Source organism: Strongyloides ratti, scaffold srae_scaffold0000003, assembly GCF_001040885.1.
Source record: "Strongyloides ratti genome assembly S_ratti_ED321, scaffold srae_scaffold0000003".
NCBI lineage: Eukaryota > Metazoa > Nematoda > Chromadorea > Rhabditida > Strongyloididae > Strongyloides > Strongyloides ratti.
In genome coordinates, this window is record NW_020171521.1 from 128,407 (window position 1) to 153,668 (window position 25,262).

At 20.2% G+C, this 25,262-nt stretch overlaps 3 protein-coding genes across 3 annotated transcripts; 1 reads left to right on the forward strand and 2 right to left on the reverse strand.

The window, feature by feature from the left end:
* Window positions 1-1,777: 1,777 nt before the first annotated feature.
* SRAE_0000046600 (Hypothetical protein) lies at window positions 1,778-5,304 on the forward strand (the record flags this gene model as incomplete). Its single annotated transcript, XM_024646359.1, has 6 exons — window positions 1,778-2,090; window positions 2,387-2,450; window positions 3,781-3,905; window positions 3,970-4,068; window positions 4,155-4,283; window positions 4,547-5,304. 6 exons carry the CDS (start codon window positions 1,778-1,780, stop codon window positions 5,302-5,304), a joined length of 1,488 nt encoding a protein of 495 aa, XP_024500549.1.
* A 7,048-nt stretch (window positions 5,305-12,352) lies between these two features.
* Window positions 12,353-18,265, reverse strand: SRAE_0000046700 (Hypothetical protein; the record flags this gene model as incomplete). Its single annotated transcript, XM_024646360.1, has 6 exons — window positions 12,353-12,387; window positions 12,429-12,465; window positions 14,321-14,473; window positions 14,518-14,523; window positions 17,472-17,694; window positions 17,976-18,265. 6 exons carry the CDS (start codon window positions 18,263-18,265, stop codon window positions 12,353-12,355), a joined length of 744 nt encoding a protein of 247 aa, XP_024500550.1.
* A 6,079-nt stretch (window positions 18,266-24,344) lies between these two features.
* On the reverse strand, window positions 24,345-25,262 carry SRAE_0000046800 (Reverse transcriptase domain-containing protein; the record flags this gene model as incomplete). Its single annotated transcript, XM_024646361.1, has 1 exon — window positions 24,345-25,262. One exon carries the CDS (start codon window positions 25,260-25,262, stop codon window positions 24,345-24,347), a length of 918 nt encoding a protein of 305 aa, XP_024500551.1.

Below are 25,262 nucleotides of genomic sequence, written 5' to 3' on the forward strand. Positions count from 1 at the left end.
TAACACTAGATTTATCGTCTATTTATATAAATCTATTTTTGCAAAAAACAGTCAAAATGACTGGTACTGGTATAAGTGTCAATAGCAAAAATTATATTTCTTACTAATATATATAAAATAACATTAAGTTTATAAAATGTATTCTCTACTTATAGCTACAAAATTGATAACATAATTTTTAAAATCAAATTATTAAATTAGTAGTAATTTTGAATTAAAATTGCATGATCAGTCAAAATGACTGCTCTGGTAAATCTTGTGTTAAAGATTGTAACTAAAGGATAATTTTTTAGTCAAAAATTATGTAAAACCATATTTTAAAAAGATTAATTTAATGAATATTAAAAAAAAAAACAATATTAAAATGCTAAAAATTTTTTTTTATAAAAATTAAGCATATAAACGTGTTATTTTTAAAAACTTTTTTCTCCATGGAAATCCAAATATGGTGAAAGTGCATTTAGGAGTTTTCAAGGACGCTGAATTCATTTTTGGTATTTCCAAAATTGGGGGATGACTTTTAGGCAAAAATTTTTTTATATTAAAACATTTTTAAAATCTATGTAGCTAGTTTAAAAGATCATGAAAAATGAGGTATATAAAGTCATATTTTCATAAGCATATCAATGAGATGTAATTAAAAAACTAAAAATGTACACTTGCAAACAAATAGCTCCAGCGCCGCGCACGACAGAGCTATGAAGCTAAAATTTTACCTCAGGTTATACTTTACCTAGGTACATAATTTAAGCATAAAAAATTAGGACATTGCAAAAATGCTTGTCCCAAATTAAAAAAATTGCTCGATTTTCTCAAGAAAAGTGTTTTAAATAAAATGTTATAAAAAAAATAATTTTGTGACTTAATATTTTGTTTTCTTTTTACTCCAATATAAAAAGAGTTAAAGAAATGAAAAATTATTCTTACTTTTTAAAATTTATATAAGTTATTAACAATTCTGGTTAAGTTAATTGCATATATGTTAACATATTAGTATAATATAGATTTATTATTTTTTAATCTAATTATATAAAAAAAAAGAAAAAATTCAATTGTAGATTAAGTAATATATATTGTATAAAATTATTACTTTTTTCTTAAAACAACTTTGACTTCATTTTAAAATTTATTGTGATAACTTTTTTATTCTTTTTTATTAATAATTATATAAAATTATATTATAAATTATATTATAAGTTATATAATAAAACGAAATTATAAAAACGAATATATTAATTAATTTATTTATTAAAAAATAATTATTAAAAAAATTATAAAAAAAATGTTGAAAATAATTTTTAAAAATTCTTTTGTTTTTAAATTACTTTCTAATATTTTATTAATTTTACAATTATTAAATTCATGTTGTTTATGTCAAGAAATAAGACAACTGGAAAAAATTAATATTAGTAAAAAAGAACCAATTTTTTATAACTGTTATGATGACAAAGCCATTGAAACTGACATTGAAATACCAAATTTTCTTGATTGTAATGATATGCAGATTAAATGGCACATGGAAATCAAAAATGTAATTTATAATGAAATTGGTACTAACGAATGTCTTAGTATGTTAAAAATTCTCTTTGTTAGTAATAATTATGTCATATTTAATGACAAATTAGAAGGTTATCAATTACTATTCAAATATAACATTAATATATTAAGAAAACCTAAATGTTTATTGAGGGAAAGTTTGTATAATAAATATGATAGTAATTATTTTATTGATGTTATAACATCAGAAAGCATAAAACATTATCATTATACAAATTATATGAATATTCATAAAAAATATTTTGTTGATAATATTTGGAATTTATTCAAATTAAAAAATGTATCGGAACATTTTTTAAAATTAGAAATTGAAGCATACTACTTAAATTTTGAAGGGGATTTTTATGATTTCGAATCAACAACTCGCCGTGAGCAAATGTTAGATATATTCGAACAAATAACTAGGCATAAGTTAGACGAAGATATAGATGAAAAATATAAGTATTACCTCATATATCTAGAAAAAAATAATAGAAATTTTAAACGATTAAATAGAAAAGATTTTGAAAATTCTTTAGTTACAACATATAGAAGTATGATAGATAATTTAATTAATAAATTTGCAAATAAGAAATTTAAGCTTCTATGTGAAGAAAAAAATTTAAAATTAAGTAACATAAAAGAATTTTTAATAAGAAAAAATAACTTTAATATGCATTTAAGTGAAGACAAATTATTAAAATTTGAAGAAAAAAGGTTAAATTATATTTAAACAAAAGAGATGTAATGTTAAAAAGTTTTGAAAAAGAAAATTATGGTTATAATACATATAAAATAAAACTTTGCAAACATTTCAAACTAAAGTTTATACACTATAATCATGTTATAGATGATATATGCTTTGAATATTTACCTATTGAAGATGAAAAAGGTAATATAATGTTTGCTGATAGGTATGGTTTTATACACCATTATTCAAAATATAAGATATGTGAAAATTATGAAACATCCTTATTGGAGGGTCAGGTGGCAAATTTTTCTCAGGAAGATAATAAAGATATATTCGATAAAATATTGAATTGGTTATTAGAAAAATTGCATTTATCTGACAAATCTTATAAAATTGGATGGTGGAGTATAAAATTAATAACTATATTAAGAATTGGAATAGTCAAATGTACATTAATCATATTTTCGTTCATTATAATAATTTTTATTACAATTATACTAATTGGATTAGTTTATGCTTGCATTTATGCTGAAATTAATTGTCATTTAATCAGTACTTTATGTTATTGCATAAACATAATGTCAAGAATAATTGATTGCATCTACGATTGGATAATCAAACCACTTTTCAAATTGATTGTTGACTGTCTTCAGGATCTTTACAAGCTACTAACAAAAAAAAGATCAACTGAAGAAGAAAACAACGGTATAGAATTAAAAGAAATAAAAAAAAAAACTATAAAAGAAAAAAAAGAAAAAAAAAACTAAAAATAATAAAAAATAAAATGAATATATAAAAGAAAGAATAAAAAAAGAAATGTGAGAAATAATTTTAATTTATTTTATATCGTTAATTTTTATATCGTTGATTTTAATAATTGTAAAGATGCAATTGATAATAAAAGTTATTTTTTAATCTTAAAGTTATTTTATATAGATCGTATCATCATTAAATTATTAGTTTTAAAAACATTAATGTTACATTTCTATGTCATCTTTTTATTTCAAAATTAAAATTAATACAATATATATTTTTGTACATTTTAACAAATATGCTAAAACACAAAGTGTTTTTTGATTACCAATACTGTTGATTAAAATAAAAATATATATGAAAGTAATGATATCAAAACAAAAAGAAATTCTTTTATATAAATAACTTTTAGATTTACAATAAATCAAATCATTTAATCTTATTTTAATACATCTTATTCTTATTATAGAATTTTATTATTATTTAATTCTATTAAAAAGCTTATATTCTACAATGGTTTCTAAAAAAGTTAACAAATTATTTTCAAAAGGAAATAATGAAAAAGAAATCAGTAAAAAAAATATTATCAAAAATTCAAACATAATTGAAATGTTTGATGACATAAATAAAAATTTTTTCAATTCTTTTCCCATATTTTTGGATAAATTGGGATATCAAAATTTACAAAATTATTTGGAGAAAAATAAATCAAATGAATCAGTTACAAAATTTATAAAAAAAATTCAAAAAAATTTTAAAAAAACAAATGATAAATTTTGTAAACTAAATTTATTATTAAGAAAACAACAAACAAAAAATATATTTACAACGGAAACAAAAAAAAAATTTTTAGAAAAAAAACTAACAAAATTTTTAAATGAAAAGAATAAAGAAATTACAAAGATTATAAATAAAATGAATAAAGGTAAATTAAAATGATAATCCTAAATGTATAAATTAACATTTAATTAAAAATTAAATTTTTTTAGAAATAATGAAAGAAAAAAAAACTAGAAAAAGAAGTAGAAAATATTGGGATGATGATTCAACATTAGAAAATCCCAAAAATCCAAAACAATCAAATATTGGTATGTTTATACATATTTCCTTATTTTATATTTTTTTCTTATAATATATAATTTTTTTTAAATACATGAAAATTTTTATCTTACAGAAATAGTAGAAGATAACATAATCTTTGAAAGTAGTAATAGTATTACTAATGAAGATATTTTAAATATAATTAAAAAATCAAATAATGATGTTGATAAAATTTTATTTAAAATATTAGAAATAGTCAAATGTAAAAAAATTGATCAATGTATTTGTAATAACGAAGATTATGTGATTAAAAAATATTCTACAAATATTTCAAAAATTTGTAAAGAATTTAAAATCAATTACAACAATTTAAAATTTAAAAATTTTGGAAAAAAAAATTACAAAAATATTATTCAAAATTTTAAAAAATCAAAAAATACACATTTTGTAGATTTATTGAAGAATATATATAAAGGTTAGTTTAAATATAAAAATAGTTAATACATATATATAAATTTATTTTAGATTTAAATAAACAACATACAAATAAAATTAATAATATTGAAATTATTAATTTTATTTATCATAATGTTTCATTATATGTTTATGACAATAATTTTAATATTGAATTTTATCAACAAGAAATAGTTAATAATTATCCATCATATATTGATATTAATTTACAATTAAATAATTATTATTTTGAAAAATATGGTAAAATAAAAGCGGACGGACATTGTGCATTCAATTGTATGAATAAAATTTCTTACAATAAACATAATGGATACATTGAAGTTAGACAGACATTAATTAATTTTTATAAAAATTTATTAAATGACTCCAATTTTAGACAAATGAATATATGGATGTTTGAAATATGTAACGTTGAATTACTATTGAATCACATAACACGCGTTAGCTGTTTCGATAAAATAGTAAACATAGAAAATTGGGGTGAAGAAATTGATTTTTGTGTGTATGGTTATATACATAAAATAAGATTTCTTATTTTAATTGATACAGTTGAACTTCAATCATTCAATATGTGTTGGAGGCATTATGATTCAGTTGCAAATAACATCAATATATGGCCATTAGTTATTATACACTATAATGGTTCTCATTATGAGACCATCAAAAAAATTTATTGTCGTAATAATATGGATAGTAATGAAATTGTTAGTGACAAAAATGATAGTCATAATAATACTGATGTATCTAAATTTGATTTTAGTGCATTTTGTGAAAAAGAAGAAGATAATATTTTTAATAAAATGTTTTAAATGATCTATTTGGAAAAAATAGTAAAGATAAAAATATTATTAATAACAGGGCATTTGAAAAGTTTTGAGCCTAAGGCATAAGTCATTAAAAAATAAAACCAATATATAGCCTATCTTAAAGAGAAACTTTTTTTATCACTATAAAAAAAAACCCTAACTGATAAGACAATTTTTTTTATCAGTTAATAATATTTAAAACCATTCGATTTTTAAATATTTTCTAACAAGGAAAAATTAAAAAAAAAGCCGTTAAAAAAAACTTTTAAAAAAAGAGCTTAAAAGCTACAGAAATGTTCAAAAACATGCTAAACGTATCAGGAGAAGATTATTTTTCTTATGGCACTATTAGGATATGAATATCTGAATTCAATCATGAAAAAACAAGCTTAGAAAATGATCTACGCAGTTTTGCTTTAAAAATGTAACGACCAAAGAAATTATTAAAAAAGTCTACGAAATGGTAATGTATGATAAAAAATTTTTAGTCAAGGAGATAGCTGAATAGATGGAGATTTCTGTGGAATAAAAATATTATATAAAAAATGAAGAATTAGAGATGAAAATAATGTCCGCAATATGGGTACCGCATTCACTGAAAATCGATAAAAAAAGCACCAGAGTTCAAATTTCAAAGAAAAGTTTGGAGCTTTTTTTGAAAGATAAAAGGGATTTCATTAAAAAATTTTTAATTAAGAATAAAATGTGGATTCTCTACAACAATCCTGAGTCAAAAAAAATAGTCAAAAGAATGGAAAAACCCTAATTTTCCACCTCCGAAGAAAGTTAAGTCAACGTTTTAAAGCAAAAAAATTATGGTTTCAATTTTTGGGATTTCAAAGAGATTTTTCTAATAGATTTTTTTCCAAATGGTCAAAATATAACTGGAGAATATTATTCTAATCTTTTAGACCAGTTGGATTAAAAGATTCGTGAAAAAAGACTTAGATTAAACAAAAAAAAATCATTTTTCACCAGGACAATGCACTTGCTCATACGTGCTTAACTTTTTTATCAAAAATCTCAAGTTTGAGATATGAATTATTGCCAAATCCACCTAATTTTTTAGATTTAGCTCCATCTGCCTTTTATTTGTTCTCTAGATTAAAAAAATTTCTAAGTTGAAAGCGATTTTCATCACTTGAAGAGTTTCAAAAGACTGTAGATAGCTATTTTGAAGACTTTGACAAAAATTGCTTCAAAAAGAGTGAAGAAGCTATGAAGTCTAAATGGAAAAAAAGCATTAAGCTTAAAGGGGATAACGTCAAATAATGGCGGTATAATTAGGGAAAAATATTAACTCCATCATAGTGAGGCTCAAAACTTTTCAAATGCCTTGATAATAAAAATTTTAAAGATTCTAAAACTGGAGTACATTAAAACTTAATTTTTTTTTAAAAATAAAAACTTTCTACTTTTACCTTTTTTTACTTTATTTGTTGTATTATTATAAAAATTTATACTAAATCGTTATTTTATCTTTAATAAAAAAATATACATTTTTTTAATATTCAAATTTTTAAAAAAAATTTTAGTACGCCAGTGGCTCTAAAATTAAGCCAATTTTTTTACATGACTTACTAACAAATTATATTGAAAAAAGTTGTTAATTAAATAGCATCAAATAAAGTTAAATAATTTACAAAATGTATAAGAATCTATGAAATTTAATACAATTCTTTTGTTATGTTTTCACAAATTAGAATACATAAAGTTATGATCACGGCAAAAAACAAACAATATGAATAGATAAATGCTAAATAGTAAACAAATAAAAGTAAGAAAAGTAAAAGTGTTAAAAAATATTAAAATATACGATAAATTTTATAAATCTTAAAAAACAAAAAAAATTAATGTTGGCAGATTAATTTACATACTAATATAAAAAAATTGAAATAAATTTAGAAAATTTAAAAACTTCATTTTTCCATTGTTTTTTATATATGTAAATAATAAATTCACTAAATCATGCAAAATGTTGTTAAACAAATTATCGTATATTTAACATATTTAACATAACTTATGATTAAACATAAAACACGTTAGTCATTGAAAAAAAGTATGCTTTATGAAATAATAAATGGTATTTTACTAGCCTCAAATAAAATAATTTTAAACCATATAAACATTTGAAGAATGTAATAATCAACTACATGAAAAAATAATATGTTTGATTGACATTAAGCGTTTTAAGAATGATATTAGAACGTTAATAGTCTAATTAATTGCACTTAATGAAATTAAATATTTCCAGAATAGATACATAAAAATTGTTAATTAGTATCGTAGAAATAAAAATTAGTATATAAGTATAAAAAAATTTTCAAACAACAAACATTTTCAAGGCATTTTACAAAAACCAGAAAAAAAATGGTTGAACATATACAAGATTAAAAAATCTTTTAAACTTTGAAAAAATATATAAAGAAAATAAAAATTGACATAAAAATGCTTCATTTGGAAAAAAAAAATCATTCAATTTAAAACTTAAAGTCAACATTTTACAACAAATTGTTGTAAACTGAAAAAAATAAATATTTTTTAAATATTTGTAAAAAGTTATAAAACTTTTTTAGATGTAATTATAAAAATAGTATTTGCTAATAAGTATAGATATTTCAAAGCAAAAATAATTTAAAGTATGTAAAAAGAGATCAAAACATTAATTTAACTCAGCAAAAAAAACTTGACAACAACGAATTGATTATATCTATTAAATATTCACTAAAAACAGTAAATAAAAAAAGGATAAAAAATATTAGATGATGATACAATACTACAATAAACATAAGCAGAATTTGATTTTGATGAATTTAAAATAAAAAGACATTGTCAATTGTGTTATACAATTTTTGATTATATTCATTAAATTTCTAAAAACCGTCAACATGATAAATAACAAAAACTCAATAGCTTTGACTAAAACCTACACAAAATCCAATAATTTTTTTAGAAAATTGTTGAAAAATTAATTGACAATAAATTATTAAAATTAGAATAATTCTGCACACATATTTTTACCAGATTGTAAAAAAGCATGGCAACATTTGTTTGTGTAAAGTAAATTAACTTTAGTTTTGCTTTTAAATGCAACTTGAATAAAAACATGAAGAAAAAAAATGTAAAGTATTTTCACTAACAGCAAAAAAATAAGTTTTCAAAGAACTATTAATTTCCAATCTAAAAATAATTTTTGTTAATAACTAAAAAGGTAAACAATATTTATACTATCAAATAAGATAATACAAAATAAAAATATTGCCTATCATGTAAAAAGAGTTAAAAAAATTATATTAAAATATAAAAATTTTACAAATATTAAACTATCTGTCTTTGAAACTTACCAAAGAAACTTCTGAATAAAAAATTTGGAAACAAGAAAATTGATTTTAAGTTGTCAAAAAACTATATTTTACAATGATTCTTATTTTGTTTTAAATAATCATATTAAAATCAAAAAGTTTGTAACATATAATGTTGAATGATTACTAGCCATTATTTAGTTTACGTAAGTTTTATAAAAGAATGGTATTGTTTAAATAATAATAAAAAATTTTGTAAACTTGATTAATTTGTTTTCCAAACAGTAACGCTAAAAATTAAACTTTATATAAAAGACTAAATTTAAATAATATATTAAAAAAATAAATTAAAAGTGACTAAGTTTGCAATAAGAAAATATAAAAAACTTTTTTTTTAATATAAATTACATAAAACAAAATGAACTTACATAATTATTCATAAATATTTACTTGATCATCTATTAATTCAAAAAAATTTGGACAAAAAGTAGCACATTAAATTAAAAAACTATTTTGTTCTTTTTTTCACTTTATTATAAGTTTATTTGTTGTTTTGTTAAAGTACTTTTGATAACACTTTTTTAACAATGAGATACTCACAATAGTTTAATTATTATTTCTATGTTTTTTTTTAAAAGATTTTGTTAGTTTTCATTATGATATATTCTTACCATTGGAAATATATGAATGATATATGATTTTTCTACAAGAATTTTTTATATTTGAAAACCTTCTTATTGTGCTTTTCTGCCAAAATTCAATAACGGACTTAATGTACTATTTAAATACTATAAATAATATAACTTTTACTTTATTATTGTTAATTATTTTCAGAATATTTTTAAAGATATTTCTTGTTTAAAGATTTTCTTTAATATTTTTTTTTGGTAGTAAAGCATCATGTGATTGGAACTACTGCTAATGTATTATAAACATTATAATTTTTTTTTTCACTATTGTGTATTAAATTTTGTTAAACAATATTCTTAACGGTTTTTTTATTTTCTATAATATATAATTGTATTCTTTTCTTTAAATATTGTTTTGATTAAAGCTTTCTTTTTTCATTAACATTGTTCATAAAGCATCAAATATAATTATATACAATATATGTCACACATTAAGCTGTTATCAAAATGATTTTTGTATGTGCTCTTAAGCGCTTTATTCTGTTGAAATTATGTGAAGAATGGAAATCAATTATGCACAGTATATCTTTTTAAAATAGAAAGTCAATTTCAATTTTATCATAAAATGGATTCAGAATGTTTTTGTTAATTTAACAGAATAAGTATTCATATGTTATCTGTGGATTACTTTCTTTTCTATGTAGCATTAAAAAGCTTAAAGACAAGTAAAGCAAATTTTTTTTGTCTACAATTTTTTCTGAAACCATAATTGTTACTAATTTTGTTATTTTTTATTAACTTCTTCGATTGATACCATACTTAAAGAAATATATTCACTTTTTTTTACTTACACTGCTTTTCTTATAATTTTGTTCAAATTCGTTTAAATTCATTTGTATAAGTATGTATAAACTTAGGATTCAATAAAAGGTTTTAAAGTTTTTTTGTATGTGTATTTAAAACTCAGCAACAGTTTCATGTTTTTTATTTGTAAACGCATAGGGAAAACTTCTTGACATCACACAATTTATAATTTTTTTAATTGTAAATAAATAAAGGTTTTTATAAAAATGCTTGTATTTTGTAAGAATTTTTGTTGTAGTTATGATATATTTATAGATCAACATTTTTGTGTTTTCAAGTACATAAGTACAAAAAACATATTAATTATAAGACGCACTTCAAAAAGTTGAACTTCAATATTTTCTAGTTTTCTTGAACCTTAATTCAAAAATTTTTTTTGGTGTTGTACAAAGAAATTTTTCTACTTTAATTTTTCTGTTTTTTTTTTTGATAAAGCGGCTTCTAATATTTTTCAATCTTTTATTTTTTGTGTATTTTATACCACAATTTTTGATCTAGAAAGTTTGGACTACTTGAAGTTTTTATAAATTTATTTTTACTTTGTATTAATTATTATTAAAAAGATTTTTCAAAACTGTAAGTATTCAAACATTTTTTTAGTTTGCAGATTCTATTAAACGTTTTAAATATGCTTGGTATTATTACAAATTTACCATACTTATATATTAGTTGATTTCTTAGTGTTGAAAACCAATCTTCACATATATATTTAGCAAAATGATCACTTCAATTTTTAACAATTATAGTTACATGACTTTTTTAGACTTTCTTTAAAATCATTAATTTTAAAATATGTTAGTTTTGTATTAATTTCACTATTATATTTAAAAATGTTTTATCATTACTGATTTTTTAAATGTGTTATGTCAAAGTATCTTTTCGTGATGACATTAAATGAATTTTCTTTCTATCTTTTAATTCACATAATATATATACAACTTGCATACATTTAAGTTTTTAAACAAATTTCTTCTATAGTGTCATACAAAAATTTTGATTTAAATTTGTATTTTATTTTCTAAATAGTTTTTGAAAGCTTTGTATTATATCATTTCTGTCTATATTATTTATTTATTTATCCTTTTATCTACGTTCTATTAATTGCATATTGTATGTGACAATTTTTAAATATTTATTGCATAATTAGTTTAATTTATTTGCCATACAAATTATAAACAAAAAAAATCCATTCTAATGTATTCATATTTGTTTAATTTTTTTCAATATTTTGAAAAGCATATGCTTATTTTATTCTGACATTTTACTATTGAATGGCACTTATATATAACTCAAATGTCACATTTTGAAGATGTTGTATATTGTAGAGATAAAGAATATATTGTAAAAATTTGTTTTACTTATTAAATCATTTAGAATATCAGTAAAAACATTCGTTTTTTTATTTCCTATCTTTCATTTCTTGTTCTCTAATTTGGAATTGATTATTTACTTGTTCAATGATAAAACGTTATACGATTTTTTTCCATGACATTATTATATCATTAAATATTTGTTTTAAGTTTTGTATTTTTACGCTTCTAATGAAAATATTATAGTATATAGTTTTGTAAAAAAAGGCAGAACAAATTTTGCTAAATTTCATTGTATCATAAACTATTTCAACGTTTGTGAATTCAGTTAGTACAATTTTGTTTCATTATTTCAAATTAATTTACTAAACTTTAAACAGAGACATAAGTTAATAGTTGATTTTGTGATTTTGACAGTGATATTTTTCTTCAAAGGTTTTTCTTATAAATATTTTTTTTAATGTACCACTTTTTTGCTAATTTTTATTTGTTTATTAAAAACTTTTCTTCTTTTTTCAACTTTTCCATATATAGCATGAACAAAATGTTTACGTAAATTATGTTTTTTTTTTTTAATTTAAGATATAATTATATTTCTTTTAAATCTCTGATAACATATCATCTTTTTTACACTTACCACTTTTTTGAACTTCTTTCTCATAATTAGTAATTTTTTTTCTTTACTTTTCAATAATTATAGTCAAAAAAAAAACTAATTTTCTATAAATTTGGAATATCATTAAATTTTATTTTTCTTTGTCTTCAACTAAACGTATACACATTTGAATTAAATAGCTTGTAAAAATTTTACCGTTGGTTTTTCTTTTTTAATATATTTGAATATATTTTTCATTCATTTCTAATTTTTTTTTTAATTTCTCTCTATTTAAAATAATGTCAGAATTAACTTTGTTTTCTATTTTTAATACTTAACAATTTGTTTTATTCATTCCAAATTACGTTTTCTTTTTAAAATTTCGACTGCATACTCACATAATTATTATTTTATATTTTGCACTTACATAATTTTAGTAAAATAAATTGATGTAAATTTCTTATCTTAAGAAAAATTGAAGAACATCTTTATATTGGATTTTAATATGGCTTTATATCTACCGAATCATTAGTTTTATCGTTTTTTTTTTTTATTTGCCAACAGAGATAATATTTTTTCAATATTCAGGTGAATTATCAATTTTGTTGTTTAGGTCATTCTTAAATGAGATAAGACTAAATTAGATTTTTCTTGTATTATTACATTTTACATAAGAAAGACAGTTGATCAATTTTGTTTCAGCATTATGCGTTATTTTTTAAGATTCTCCATTGTTATTAATATTATATTTCCAATTTTATTTCCATTAAAGTTTTCTAAAATTTCATAATTTTGTAGTGTGATGACATTTTTGAAATCTTCTATATTTTAACAAGCTTTATACTAATCAGTTGGTGTTTAATCATAGTTTTTTTTTTAATTTTTTCTTTTTTTTAATAAAACATTAGCAGTTTAATCACAAGGTTCTTTGTCTAACTGAACTTTAGAATAAGTATATATTTATTTTCTTTTTTTGCTTATTGCTTATAGTAAATAATAAAAACAAACGTTTTTATAATAACTTGCATTATTACTTCGTAAATAAACATTTTTTATACTTGTACTTTTTTTCAAAAATTCTAATATATTTATCAGTGAAAAACATGCTGAAACATAGTCCTATTAGTCATTTTCATTTTCAATATCTGTGAAAAATATCTGATTAAATGTTTCTATCATTTTCACGTAATAAAGCGTGAATAATCCAAAAACTAATTTATTTTTTACCATAATAATCTGTTTGTTTTTCTAAATAATTTAGTGGTATTACTTTTGGTAAAAAATCTGGCGTTAGCAATACTTTGTTTGACTCTAGATTTTTTTTTATTTTCACAAACGACATCCATTATAATATATTTTTTACGTAAATTTAAAATTGTTTTCTAGATTGATAAGTTGACTAGTTGCATTTTTAATAGAAATTATTTTTTTAGAACACTTGTTTCCAAAATAAATATTAATTTAAATAAGAATATTTTTTTTCTTCTTTGTACTTTTTATATTTTGAATCATGATTATGGATACAATAGTTTTTCAATACATTTATATTAAAAGCACGTGAATAGTGGTAATCAGCAATTTTAGATTTTTCCTCAACATTAATCTATTAACTTCTTATAAAAGTAATCTACATAAACTTCAACTTTATTCTTATTTATGTATACATTGAAACAACTTTTCTCATAGTATTTTCACTTTGAATCTTTTTTCTTTATCATAATATTGTAAATACATTTTTTATTATTGCAGTATTTAATACATTTATTATTGTTAATAATATTTTTCCTTTTCTTTTGCCTTTTTCAATTACTTTTGTTTTTTTCCATGACATAGTTGTAATTAAAAAAATGTTAAAATAAAAAAAACAAAATTTGCAACTGATTATTTGTCATAACGTTATATATTTTTTCTTTTAAATATATCAAATGCTCCAGCAAATAAGTATTTACCTTGTTCATGTATATATACGTATCATTGATATGTTACAAAAAATAATTGAAAAACATATGCTTTGATAAAATTTCAAGTACGATGAGTTTTTGATTTTTATTTTCTGATTTGTTATATTACTTAAGAATATTACTTTGTTATCATAAAAAATTTATTAATTTGTATGTTATACTTTTTTCTTTAAGAATACTTTTAGATATATTTATAAAGTGTTGTTTATTTTCTTTAACCATTACAATATAATTTGCTTCAATGATACATTTTAAATTTTGTGCTTCTATTGTAATTTCGATGTAGCATTTCTTGTTTAATAAATTTTTCTATGTTCAATGTTTTTTTTAATTCATACCATGAAACTATAATTTTAACAGTATTTTCAAGTTTCATATTATTTGAATATGTAAAAGTTGTTAGTTTATATGATGAGTTCATTTGAAATAGTATTACAGAAGAAAATAATGAAATATTCATTGCTTCCTCTTCTATTTTTTCAAACTTTTTCCATCTAACAAGCATTAATATCTACAAAAAAAATAAATAAAATAAGTTTTCATTTTATTGCTTACAATTATCTGAACATGATAATGTTTTATGTTTTTTTTAAATTTTTTTACACATGTTAGAATTTATACGTTTAGTTACACTTCTTCCATTATAAAATACATAATGATTAAAAATAATTGTTGAAACAGTTAATAAAGAAAACAAATTATTTTAAAAGATTCTTTTTACAAAAATAAAACTTTGCTTTTCATAATCACTTAAAAGTTAATTAACATACTTTTGACAAACAAAATTTCTTTTTATTTTTTCAAAAATTATTCTCTTTCAATCAATGTAAAACATTTCTTTGCCTTATTGTATTAACAAATCTAAATTATTTGGTACACCAAACAAATTATACAAATTTTGCCATTACTTCTATTTTTTGTAAACTAAAAAAATATCTTTTATTTAAAAAAAATATATTACCTATAAAATTTTTTTTGACAATAAATTGAAATTACTGAAGCATATTATTGTCTTGAAACATTTTCAGATTACGATAACAATTGACTATTAAAAAAATATTCAATTATGATAGAAAGAAAATTGTAAAATTTTTAAGTGAAATTTTAATGTCAAATATCGACATTTTATATCATTGATGTTTATATTTTTATAGATTTTTTATAAACTAAATTTTTTTAAAGTTTATCATTGTTTTATATAAATTGTTTATAATATATATTTTTATCTTAAGCAAAATTGACAGATCACTTATGATAGATAAACATTTTCTGATAAAATAAACTTTTATTTGATATTTATAAACAGTATTATTTTGTATTTTTATTTTATTGTGCTTTTTTATAATGATAAATAGTTTCTAAGATTATCTTGATCATTTAGTTTACACTTTTTTAAAAAATTGTTAAATGACTATTTCAATAATCAAGTTAGAAATTAAAATAGTTTATATGGTTTAATGTTTACATTATTAAATCTAGAAAAATATAAAATTATTTTCCCTTTTCATATGTTTAAAAAAAAATATATTTAAGCACATTCTAACTGTTAAAGTCAACAAAATGTCATATTTATAATTTTTTGATTCAGTATACATTTATAATAAAATATTGTATAAATTAAAACATCTGTAAAACAAGTTACATAACTATTATCATAAATTTGATTTTAAATTTTTGTAAGAAATAAAAAAAAGTATAAACGTTATGTTTATGAATATTACATGAAATGCTTTTACAAAAATAAAGATCAAGATTATCAGTATATTTTTATTAATATTTAAAAAATTATATAATAATATTTAATTTAAAGGGTAAAATTTTATCAGCATCTATGTCAAAGAATAAAGCATAATAATCACGTTTTTGCTGTAAATATCATTAATATAAATATATATATTAATGAGGTTATACAAAATAAAAAGTCGTTCTGATCTTTTTTCATTATAATTGTCTATATTTTCAGGTTTATAATAAATCAGCGTTAACATACTTATTTAAAAACTTTGGTAAACTCCACGAAATAAGTAATTAAATTTATTTTATTATTATTTATTATTAAAAAGGTTTTTGATGTAGATTAATAAAGATTTGTATATAAATATTTTAGGTTATATCAAACTTAATTAAATTTTAACAATCTTAATTATAAAAATTACATACATAAAAATATTTCATAAAAAAATTAAGAAATAAAATATTAATTTATTTTTTAGCAATACTTGAACATTGTTATTAAGATATAATTCTCCTTAAAAGTTATTTATTAAAAATAAAATTATATGTTTTAAAAAGAATTATAAGGAAAAGTAGTAACGCATAAAAATAAAATATTGAAAAGTTTTTTTTATAAAAGTTAAGCATATACAAATGTTATTTTTAAAAAATATTTTATATATAACTTTTATGGTACTATTCCGTTATACCCACCCCCTAAATTAAAATGAGTGAAACTTGCCTTAAAATTATTTTTTTTGAAATAAAAACAAGCCTATCAGATTCTCCATCTTCTTTTCTACAAGATGGATAAAAAAAATTAAATTCATCATTAATTTTTATCATAAAATAAAAAAATTGTCGTTAATTTTTATCATGAAACGGAAAAAAAAATGACTCAAATATCAAATCTCATAATGTTTTCTATTATTATTAGTTAATTTTTAAAAAAATTTATTTATGTTTTTACTTTATATTGAGTTCATTCTATTTTCTTTATGTAATTAAGATTTTATTTGAAAAAATTTTATTAATTATCAAGTACTTTCTATCATTTTAATTTGGGGAGGGGGGGTATAACCGAAAAGTACTGAAATTTAAATATCAAAAATATTTTTTTTAAAGTTATTTTTCTTCTATATACAATTTAAAAAAATTAAAAAAAAATTCTTTTTTGCATTTATTCATTTTTGTATGTAATGTTTTAAAGGTGAAGAATATGTTTAATATATGTATTTTTATAAAGATTTAAAAAGATACTACACTGGGTAACACTAACTGAAATAGTGATACACTGTAGTATTTATATGTAAGAAAGTGTTTGTCTCGATTATTAATGAATACAAGATTATTTAATATATGACTTTATTATAAGTAACGATGATTTGAACAGGAATCACTCATGTTATATATTTATATTTAAATTATTTTCTATTATATAAGAATTTTATGTTTTATAATATTTTAAAGCATATTTTTCTTTTCAAAATATGCATTAGATGCATTCGAATGAATCTTTACACAACCAACAGTAGATTTTTTAAGAAAATTATGTTTTAATTATTATAACAACAAAATTTTTTAACTTAATAATTTTAAAAAAAATGTTTTTAATTATAAAAATTTTTAGATTTTAGAATGTAGCTAACTTTAAATGTAAAAAAGAAAAGTCTGCTTATCCAAAGCAAAGTAAAAAATATATTTTATATCATAGGTTAATCTTTTATTATATTAGTTGTTAATGTATAATTATAAATATGAAAATATATTAAGTCAAATATTTTAGAATTATAAACATTTTCTTCTTTAAATTTATACCATTTAGAACAGCTTGTTAATGATTTCAATATTCTACTACAGGTTTCTTCCTCATCATCAGGATTAAAAATTTCTTCATTATCACTATTTTCATCAATTCCAATATCTACAACATTATCTCTTACATTACCATATTTTTTTTGTAAATTAATTCTTTCTTTGCTTAATTTATAAGCATAATCAGTTATGTCATTTTCAATTCTGACATAATAATCAATGATAAATTGTTGTAATAATCTGGATGATTTTAATAAAATTGTTTTATCATTTCGTTAAAATAAATTATATCTAATATATTCACGTCTACTTGGATATGTTTCTATATATTTTTTTCTTAATTGGGCATCAAATGTTCGTTCCCCTGTTGGAAAAAGCACAGAATAAGTAAGTGCATCAAGTAGGGGATGATTTCTATCCAGAGTCATAATTTTTGCTTTATTTTTATCATTTTAAAGTAAGATAAAATAACTATTGTTTCAAACTTTCTCAATTCTTCAATAATAGCTGCATTGCTTGGAACTTGATTTGAATGCTTTCTTATACTTTTTCCTATACTTAAAAGTATATTTCCACTTTTTCTTAATATAAATGTTCCAATTTCATATACTGTATTTAAAATAATTGATATAATTTTGAAAATATAAATTTTTTGTCCAAGTAATATTAAATAGTAAAGTATTACTATTGAAATAGGAATTGATATAATTAATAATAAACCAATTATAAAATGTCCAATGCTGTGTAAATTTAATGTCCACCAATCAAGTTTCATTTTTTTGTCATATAAATGAAGTTTATGAAGTGTAATGTCCTAGCATTGAAGCGGAGTAAGATTTAACAAAGTATAAAAAGGAAGGAAAGTAAGAAGAAAACAATCACTCTCAGGAAAGCACCAGACATGAAGAACATCTGCTAATTTAAATATTTGTGCTCTTACTAATTTATCTTTGTATTAATTATTTTCACTAAGATTGTTATTTAATAAATCTAATACTAAATTACGTTTAAATTTATTATTAGATGGAAGGATTAAAGTACTAAAATAAAACCTTTCATACAACTAAGATATGAAAAAGATTAGGGAAGAACTCAATTAATAATTATTTCATACAATTGTCTATCATTGTTCTTCTCATTGGTACTATAAACCAATAATTTTTCATTTACCATATTATTGCATTTTCTTGTTTTATCATTTTAAAATAAGATAAAACAACTATATAAAAGAAAAGATTTTTTTTAATATATTCCTAAACGATAACTTTCTATTTATCTTACAAAAATTTTTTTAGGTATACATATTGAAATTAAATTTTGATTTATTCATTCATAGTCAAAATAAAATTATCAATAAACCAATTTTTCTATAATTCTATAAAGCTTTTTTTCTGAAAGCTTCTTGTTTACAATTCAAAAATTATGAAGTAAAAATTTTTCAATAGATAAAATAATATTTAGCTTTTTTTAACTAAATATATTTTTTTGTAATAAAGTTTGCTTCTTTAAAATTATTTAATTTAATTTTTTTTATAAATTCCAAATATCATTTTATAAAATGACATCTAATTTTAAACATGATGCTCTTTTATACACTTTAATTTGTCTTACATATATTTATAACAAAGCTTTAATTAGGCTTTAAAAAAAATAATAATGCTTATAAGTTATAAATTGTAAAGTAGAAACATTCTTATCTAAGATAAGATAAGATTAAAAAACAAGTTGTTGGCATTTATTTTGTTTTTCGGAGTATTTTTAAACAATACAACATGATTTTAATTAATGTTTTTACAAAACATGCTTTTTATTTTATTAATAATAAGTAAAATTAATTATAACTGTTTTTATCTCAAAATATAATAATGACATTTATACAGACAAAACTTAATAAAAACTTTATTTGTATTATTTAAAGAATGATTAAAAAAGTATTTTCTAATAAAAATTTTAGGTACATTAATATTATAAAAAAAGGAAGAAATGAAATTTGTTGACTAAATATACCTAGATAAATAATTTATTGAAAGTAGCATACAAGTGTAACAAATCAGCATGATAAGATGAATAATGAAATTTTTATTTTAAAATCTTTCTTACTACATTTAAAAATAATAAACTTTATTAATGAAATTGTTGTCATGTAAAAAATATTTTGACATTATAATTTATTTTTGTTCTAACTAGTTTCTCACTTAAAAATTTTGTTAAAAAAAAGTAACATATACCTTTAAAAATAATAAAACTTATTAATTAAATTAATTGAGATCTTTATTACGTGAATAAGTAGAATATAAACAATGTGTTAACTTAAAATGATTTTTCATCATTTGTAAGCTTTTTATATTTTTGTATCTAACCTTTAAAACTTTTAGTTATGAATTTTTACTGATAAAAAATTAAATTACCTAGAGATTATTTTTTTTTTCTAAAAAAATTTATTTTATAAAGGTTATAGCTACTTAAAATGCTAATTTTTTAGCATATTATATAAAAAAGAATTTTTGCTTTTGTACAAAACTGAAAAATTTAAATATTTTGAAATAAAATTAATTTTTTTTGCATTCTTGAAACTTTTTCTGTATGAAGATGAAATGTTTTTTAAAAATTATAAAGATTATGTAAATTTGTTTGTTTTTTTATTCAGCAAAGTTTTTTAAGAATAAAAGTATTTAAAAGATTTTACAAACCTGATACTCGTTTATTATATATTAAAGGATTACTACTTTTTTGTAGTTTTTAAACTTTAAAAAAATAAAAGTATTGAAAAATTTTATAATAACAACTAGAAAAACAATTTTTATTTTAAAAGCTGATCGTACAAGGTTTATTAGAAAGATAAAACTCAATTTTATTCGTAGTAAATAATTTCTTCAATTAATACAATTACAAATCATACAAACTTTTTAATTTTAAAAATAAAACAGAATTTATTAATTTACTTATTTTTTTATATACTTTTGTATTTAATTTGAGATATCATTTGTTTTAAAAAAAAATTTTTTTTTTACTTCAACATTTTTTTAAAAATTTAGAATAAGTGGTAATTAGTTAACTAAATTATTTAATTTTACGCTTTAATAACAAACTTTTACAATTTTATATTTTTATTATTCCTTGTAGAGGTCATGGTTTTCATCTCAGACATGGGATTATGTAGCGGCAACCACCACGAGAATCTCTAGGAAAGGAATAGTAATACACAAGAGTCTTTATCAATATATTTATTAATCAAAACAAAACAATATATAACAAAATATAATAATTATTAGTTAGGAGATTTTCCAACAAATCTAGGAGAAGAGACTCTCTTTTAATAATTCATTTCTTCTCTACTGCTCCTTTATCCGTCTCTTCTACTAATGCCGTCTAATGACTTGCTTTATTTATTAAAGTTTCTATTTTAGAAAAAAAAATATTTGTAATAGCAAATGATAAAAACTGCATTTGAAAAACTTTAAAATAAAATACCATTACAAAGTAGTGAAACTTTTAGGAAAATTGATAAAGTAAAAAGTGATATAATATTTAAATATTAATTCTATCGTTATGAAAAAGTATTTTATATCTAGAAAATGTTCTTTAATTTGCTGTATGTAAAACAGATGACTTTTCAGAAGATATAAAACATGAGAAATTTTAAAAATTTGTCATAATTTCAACATTTATTTGTATTTATTAGTTTTAATAGTACTGTTACTAATTTGTTTAATTCTAGAAATTTAATAATAATGCTCAATCTGGCTAAATCTTTATTTTTGTATTTGTAGTCTAAAATATTTAATATATATAAATGAAAAAATTAATCAAAGTAAAATTTGTCATATTGATTTAATAGATATCATTTTTCTGTGCTATATAAAATTATTTATTGTATTTGAACTTGTTGGATAAAAAAAATAATTTTAAAAAACTAAATATATTTTTGGAAGTTGTAGATTTGGTTTAGAAACTCATATCAACACCTTATTTATATATGCTATATGTAATAAATGCTGCAAAAATTCAAAAAAAGTAAATAAAATATTTTATTAAACAACATGTAACAAAATTATGAGATTTGGTTATTAAGTTAATGAATTTAAATATCATAGTGTAAATTTCGATTACAATTACCATATATATTTGTGTGTTTATGGTTAGAAATACTACTTAATAAAATTTATAACTAGCATAACTATTAAAAAATTTTGTTTTTTGATATAAAAAAAACACCATTTTTTTGAATTAAATGCAAAACAAAATTTTTAATAAAAAAATATTAAATTCACCAAATTCAACATAAATTAATAATCCATGTAAAATTAAATAGTATCATAAAGTAATAAAAAGTATAAATAAATAAAATAAAATGCTTCTTACTATAAAACTTTTCAAATTTTTATTTCTTTAATAATTAACCAGTCTACAACAAAATAAAAATATTCTTTATTAATTTTACATATAATATAAAAAATAATTTCAAAATTAAAAAGTATGCAACAATTATACTCAAATTTAGTCAATTACTTATCTTTAATATTTTTTCAAAATAAATTGTCATATTTATTATCACTAGAATTTGGCACATGGTAACAGTTTTATTTATTATCATTTAATAAGCTAAATAAAAAAATTATAATTTGATATCTGATAAATAATACTGAAAAATTATTATAGTTTTAAAAGGTATTAAACATTTAGTATTTTTTTTTGCAAGTAATCATCTTCTTTTTCCCGTTTCTAATTACATTAATTATAATTATTACTAATTTACTAACATTGTGTGTTAACGTATTAAAAAATTAGAATTATAAATTCTTATTTAAGTTAAATGTTATAAAAATAAAATATATATAAAAGTGAAGAAAATTTAATAACATTTATTATTTTATATGTCTAATTTATATTTTCTAAATGCAACTAATATTTAAGTAATTATGGAAAATATATATAACTTTTTCAAATAATAAAAATTACAGGTATAAATATAAATTGAATAGTATATAATAATCAGTAAGTTTAATAATAAATGTCAAATTGTCTAATATTAGTAACCACTAAGTTAATAATATCTTTATAATTATTGTATATTCACTTTTATTATATTAAAATTTATTTATATTTTAATTGTTAAATTTGTGAATAAGTAATTCTTAAGTAAAAAGTAAAGAAAAATTGGTATGTTTATATTTTTTATAGTAATTTTTATAACTTAACAATCAGGTGACCACTTAATTTTTACAGCTATTTTAATTGTATTTTTTGAAACCAAAAAAAAGAAAAAGATTTTTGTATTTCTTTTCTTCCTACATAAAAGGATTATACCAGCATAAGTACAAATTTTTTTATTGTTGTCAAATTAAAAAATTCAATAATTGTTTAATATTTATTGTTAACAAAAAAAATTTAATTAAACAAATTTGACAAACAGATTTTATACAACTAGCCAAAACAAAAGTAGATATTGTCGAAATTTTAGTTAAAAAAATTCTTTATTTGCTTTAATGCGAATATACTTTTTAAAACATTTTTAACTAAATGGTAAATTTTTTGATCTTTTTTGTTTCTAAATAAAAAAAAAGAAAAATTTATCTCAAAAAAAAACAATAGAAAACAATAAAAGAAGCAGGTAAACATTCACCAAAAATTGATTATATAACGTAAATAGGGAATGAATAAAACTTGAAGAAAAACGTTCTAATTTGTAAAAATCTGGTGTGTAAACTAATTACCATTACATAGAACAAGTGAAAACGTAAGTATAATTTTAATTAATAAATCATTTTGACACTTATAAGTAAGCACGTGTTATTACTATTAATATGAATTTGTTGATAACAAAATTTTGCCACTTTCATACAAAGTTTTTTCTACAACAAGCATTTTAGTTGCATCTTAAAAATTTTACTAAGATTATTAGAAAAAATATTATTTATGTATATAAAATTTTTTTTGATCAGATGTTTTCTCATTCATAAAAAAGTTTGAAACTCTTTTATAACTTTTTTTGAGCTTATTTCTATCTTTAAATGCATATTTTTATTTTAAAATGATTTTACCAATTATATTAAATGTATTTAAAATAAATGTAATTATTTTAAAAATAAATAATAAATGAGTATTATAAAAAAAGTAATATTATTAATAAAAAACCAATTTTAAAAAATGCAATACTGTGAAAATTTAATATTTATTAAAAAATTTTCATTTTTTTTTGTCAAATATATGAAAATTATAAAAAACACAATTAATAATTACTTTATGCAAATGATTTTGATCAATGTCTTTTTTATTATTGCATACATATAAATTTTTATGGACTATATTATAATACTTTGTTATGCAACCTTAACGTTTTCATATCTTAATTGTATGAAAATATCGTTTAATACTCAAATCCTTCCATCTAATACTATAGATTCAAAAATTAATATTAGATATTATTAACAACATTATTAGTAAAAATGATTAGAACAAAGAATACAATAATAAGAGAATTAAATTACATTAGCATTAGATCTTCATGTTCTTTCCTGAGAACGATTCCTTAGTTCTTACTTTCTTTCCTTTTTATACTCTTTTATTCTTACTCCGCCTCAATGCTAGGGCATTACGCCTCCGACCCCTAGAAATTTTTCGGCCTCCGAAAATTCAGTTTCCAGGTTTCATGGCATTCTTTTGGTTTCTTTATTTTCTTCTGTTCTTTGTACTTTTATTCTCACGGTTGCTTTTCCATCCACTATTCTCACATATTCTCCAAATTGCTTCACTAATTTTTTTTTTTCTTGCTCATTTAATTTCCAATTCTTCCTGTTATACGGTCAATTGAATTTCTTCATAATAGTAAATATATCCTCTTCAATCTTATTCCGTTAAACTGCCAAGACTACATTTCTTGACAACAAATCAACTAGCACATTTGCTTTTCCTACTTTATAGAAAATTCTCAAATTATATGCTGCCAATGCCAATTGATATCTCCGGAGTTTGGTTTGATTCTCCTTTGCTCCTTTGATTGCCAATACTGCTCTCTGGTCAGTATAAATATCGGTAACCTTACCGTACATATAATAGTGGAATTTCTTCATAGACAACTCCATCGGTGCTACTGTGTATTCATAAAGCTCTTTTGGCGATATAAACGCTGTCAGTGCTTGACTCTTCTTATCCAATCGAATTTGGAAAAATCCTGCTGCCAAATCTATAGTCGTATAGTATTTGTTCCCTGCCACTTTCTCTAATACGTCTTCTATTAGTGGAAGTATATTCGTTTCTACTTCCGTTAGTTCATTCAGCCTTCGATAATCAACTACTTTCCTTAACGTTCCATCCTTCTTCTTGACCATTATTACTGGAAAAGACCATGCCGATCTGCTTTGCACAATCTGTCCATTCTTCTCCAATTCATCAAAAATCTCCATTATTGCTTTTTCTTGGTCTAGTCTATATTTTCTTAACCAGTACCTTACCGGTTGTACTTTTTCTTTAAGTCTGATTTCGTGCTTGATACTACCATTATATCTACCCACGTCATGCTCATACTTATAGAATACATCCTTATATTCCCATACCAACTTCTCTACCTCCATAGGTATTTGATTTAATTGTAAGAACTTATCCCTCTCCAGGGGCTTTTCTCTTACTCCTTCCCTGCTGGGGTTACATAAGTTGGGTTCCCTTTTATAGAGTATTGTGTGTCCTGGTTTCAAAGCATCGGGATGTAATAATTCATACATCCCAGAGCCACCGTGTAGACAATTTAATCTCTCATATACTCCGGTCTTTCCCAT